Raw genomic sequence first — 4134 nt, 5'->3', positions numbered from 1 at the left:
TTTATTTCCATATTCCTACAAAACCTGCTGTTTTGTTACGTGCCAATGTTCAAACTGTAGTTGGCTCCTAGGCCTGGACTTGCACAACAACAGGCTGCAGGTTTGCTAATTTTGCTTTAATTGCTGGTGCTGGTTTTAACTCATCAAATAACCATCTTTCCTAAGTTGCTTAGTTGAAAATTTGAAGCGCGAGCAGCAGATTGTTTTCTGCTTTGACTTTTTTTTTTTTTTTACACCTGATTCATTTCCCCTCTGCATTGATCTGCCCTGTGATCAGTCAAATTATGCAAAATTACAGACTTAATTGGGAAACTGAATTATATCCATTCCTAAATATAATATTTAAAAAGCCTTTGAGGTGAGTTCCTGCTGTATATTTGGATTATGGCTTTAAGTGTTGGAGGCTTTCAGTCGCTGAAGACGGCTTTCATTTACTCCAACCATATATGTTGATGTACCCAAAGCCACAATCAAATCATAAAAGAGTTGGCGTTTTTTTTGGCCTGCTTCACCACTGTCCCTGTTTCTTAGACTTGATGTAATCCTGAATACTATAATTTTGTAAACATAACAGCTACAGTAGTGACGCACAAATATAATCTGACACAATTCTAATATTTCATCTTGTCTCCACCCTTTTCTCTAAAATCCACCAGACATGCAGCAGTTCTCACGAGGTTCTTATCCTTCCGATTTTTGTGAGCAAACTATTCGTTGGGAAAGTATGTAGGTCAATCTGCTTTGGTCTTTGTCTAGAGCCACAGAGATAAGTGGCAATGTGATTAATATTTAATATCTATATGATCAGTGATGGCTGTTGTCATGTTCAGAGCGGGCTTAGAAGTGTTAAAGGCAATCCATAGGGGGGATGGGAAACTAAAACCGTCTATAGAAAATCTCTGTGTTTTATCACTTTGCGGCAGCACATTTGACTTTTCATGCACTGGAGCTTGTGTGTAAGTCCTGTGCCACAGTCTATGCAGATTGCTGCTCTTTTATTTATGAGTGTTGCCTGATCACAGCTGATCCTTTGCTGTAATCCATTTTCTGGTGTTTACTCAGCGAGCAAACATCCACATCCGTGCGTGTCATTTCACATGTCTGCTTGGATGCTGTGGCACATTTTTGAAAGTGCCACAGACTCGTGTGGCATGTGGATACGGTGACCTGTTTGCAGAGCTTGGCACATTTTTATTTTTTTTTAGATTAGCAATAATTATTTTAACAACTGAAAATAAACTGATTTTGAAATGTACAAATCTGCATTTGGTGTATCTTATGTCAACAATAAAATAAAATGTTTCACAAGGTGTTAAATAACTAATTCTGCTGAATGACAAATATTATAGGTCAAAACTGTTTTTACAAGTGTCAGAATGCATTTTAGAGATGCATTACTCTGAATTTTATGGGCTTTCTGTAAAGGTATGACTTTTTGAACACTGTGGAAAATGTTTTTTCACACGTTCCTGCTATTAGTGGTCATTTGATGTGATGTTGCTATGTGAGAAGACTATCTGTAAGACTGGGTTGACAAAATGATCACAGACTTGACATTTTAATCTATACTTAAACATGACACACAGGACACACTTTGGTTTGTGATCGGAACTGTCTGTGAAAAGCTGAAACACTAAAGATGAAGATGTTCACAATTTATTTTATTTTATTTTTGCAACACTATATATGCCAGTGATTTAATGAGATACGTGTCAGAAGTGATAATAGATAATGAATGCCAACAGCTTTAATGATACTGAACTTGGGGCTGCTTGGTCACCTCCAGCCAGAATTCTGGGAGCATTCTTGTTGCATTGCTCATTATGCAAATTAAGTTTTGATGCTATTAATCAACTTTTAGACAGTTAACAACTACCTTCCTTACTGAGCAGTTAACACCTCAAGTTAATTTTTAGGCAATTTGCTAATACTAAAAGAACGAGATCCCAGATACAAGTGGCTGAAACGAGCTTCCTCTGGAGGGAGGCTGGACTCGGCCTTAGAGATAGGGTGAGGAGCCCCATCATCATTCAGTACATATCTAAAGTTTTTCCCTCACTAACAACTGGGATGTTGAGGTCAGTGTGACATGGTAAAGATTAGCATGGTGCATTAACTGATTAGAAAAGTTTGGATTTTTGAGATTCTGTCCAGTATATCACTGGTGAGGGACTATCACACTGAAAATTGGCCAGTTTTGATCACTTTCTGATCTTCAGGGGTGCATTCCTAAAATAATTCTCATATTTAAAACATTTAAAATTCAACTGTTAGTATTCCTAACTTGCTGCTTTGGCTACTGTGCATAATGAGATATTTCTATTGATCAGAAAACAGAGTTTGATCATCTTTTGCTTTTTGTTTTTTATTTTCTCTCTGTCAAATATGTACATGCAACAACACAAGTCAGCTTTACTATGTGTATCTTGCAAACTCATGCACATTTACTAACGCTCTGAGGATTCCCTCCTCTGGGCTTTGTAATTCTCTGTAAAAATCCACACATGAGTGTGTTGCGCATGTGTGATTCCTGCCTCTGAACATTTCATCACATGTGAGGAGCGCAGGCTGACTGGATTTAAATAACTCGAAGCTGACAGAGAAGGAGTTGAAGAAGAGAAGAACAGGCAAAAATAGGACGAGGCGAAGTAGTGGTTTGCGAAGAGTGTTGCTCCGAGGAGTCGGCCGATGACGTGAAACGCTGTGTTCACATCTGGAACAGCTTGTGCAGCTGCACCTGAAGAGAAAAGCTCCTCCGCGCAGCCTCTGCCGGCAGTTTCTCCTTCCTCCTTCTGCTTTTTTTTCCCCTAGTTTTTTTTTCTGGTGCTCTGTAATTCTTTCTCTCTCTGGTTACTGCTTGCCTTAGCGCTGGGATGGTTTCCCGCTGTGCATCAGACAAGAAGAGCATGTAAATTGAAGACAAAGAGAAGCGGGGAGACAAGAGAAAAGCGGACAGTAACATTGGAAGGAACTATTAGGTATGAGGTAAGAAAGAAAAGTTCATGTTTGTGTTATGAGTGTAGGTGCAGAGAAGTGGGGGCAGGAGAGGAAAAAGAAAGGGATGGAGGAGGAGGGATAGGGGGGATTAAGAAGCTGGAATGTGCTGACATTGGAGACCTGAGTTTTTGTTTGCATTTGGCACGGCACATCCTGTCACTCCACAGGTTTGACCACACGTTCAGTTATTTACCAACACACACACTTACTTACATGCTCACTGTTTGCTTTGGAGGATGATCCCAGGAGGCCACGCCAGGAGAGGTGAACACCTTCCAAGGAGCTAAGTTTCCTCCCACCCTGCTTCCCAAAAGTACCCTCCTTCTCTCTTCTCTCTCCTTTTCTTGGCCCTTCTGTCTTACCTGCACCAGTTTCAACACGCTGCAGCTCCAGAGTAACAGAAAGGCAAGAAATATTCCAGAATGCCCTCAGGATACATCTGCAGTCACCCCGGCTGAGGAAAACTAAGTAGCTTCCACGTGTTGACTAACCTACAGGATGTCTAAAGCCTCCCGGCTTGCTCGCCCCCCATCGGCGGGAGCAGGATCCAAGCTTCCCTCCCCAAGAAAGGAATGCCCCGGCACCGCTGCCGTGGCTGGTCGTGCCCGGGTACTAAATGTGGGGGAGAAGCTAATGAGGGCTGGCAACGATGGTGCCCTGAACAGACAGAAGCCCTTAACTGGAGCTGTGGCTCAGGACAAACCCCAAAGTGAGACCCAGACTGAGACTCGGGACACTAGCCAGAGTCCATGTGAAAAGGACCAGAATGTGGAGATGGTATCTTCCAAGAGCAAGATCAGCCCACCCAAAGTTTCAAGTCAGCAGCAGGGTTCAGTGCAAAGTAAGTAACAAATATGCATTATTCTCAGACGGATAGTTTGTTATTGGTCTTGTGGTTTATTGGTATGCTGTACAGTTTTGTTTGGGTTTATAAGTACTGGAATTGTTCTTCTATTTTTTTTTTATTTCTGCTGTTAACATTATTAATAATGTTAAATTGATGCAAATGTACGTAGTCTGGGGTTCACTTTTGGTTGAGGGGTAGTTTTTTTTTTTTTTTTTTTTTTTTTTTTTTTTGCTAAAACAACAAAAATATTATTTTTACTGAAGGGAAATATCAAGAGAAGGAATTGGTGG

General features: G+C 40.9%; 1 protein-coding gene across 19 annotated transcripts in view; it reads left to right on the top strand.

Moving 5' to 3' along the window:
- The first annotated feature begins 2539 nt into the window (after positions 1–2539).
- Positions 2540–4134, top strand: part of kiaa1217 (KIAA1217 ortholog) — a 104238-nt gene continuing 102643 nt past the window's right edge. For 4 of the 19 annotated variants that reach the window (XM_015049460.1, XM_015049459.1, XM_015049456.1 and 1 more), the window contains exon 1: positions 2543–3838. In XM_015049460.1, the coding sequence (XP_014904946.1) occupies positions 3496–3838 (343 nt within the window). In that variant the 5' untranslated portion in view covers positions 2543–3495. Of the gene's footprint in view, positions 3839–4134 lie in introns of all 19 variants that reach the window. The other 15 variants (XM_015049458.1, XM_015049457.1, XM_015049461.1 and 12 more) reach the window with 9 other exon arrangements.

The sequence above is a fragment of the Poecilia latipinna genome, unplaced genomic scaffold (genome assembly GCF_001443285.1).
Source record: "Poecilia latipinna isolate Pla-1442-1.1 unplaced genomic scaffold, P_latipinna-1.0 Scaffold948, whole genome shotgun sequence".
Classification (NCBI taxonomy): domain Eukaryota; kingdom Metazoa; phylum Chordata; class Actinopteri; order Cyprinodontiformes; family Poeciliidae; genus Poecilia; species Poecilia latipinna.
The sequence above is the reverse complement of the archived record's forward strand: the minus strand, read 5'-3'. Positions and strand labels throughout refer to the sequence as shown.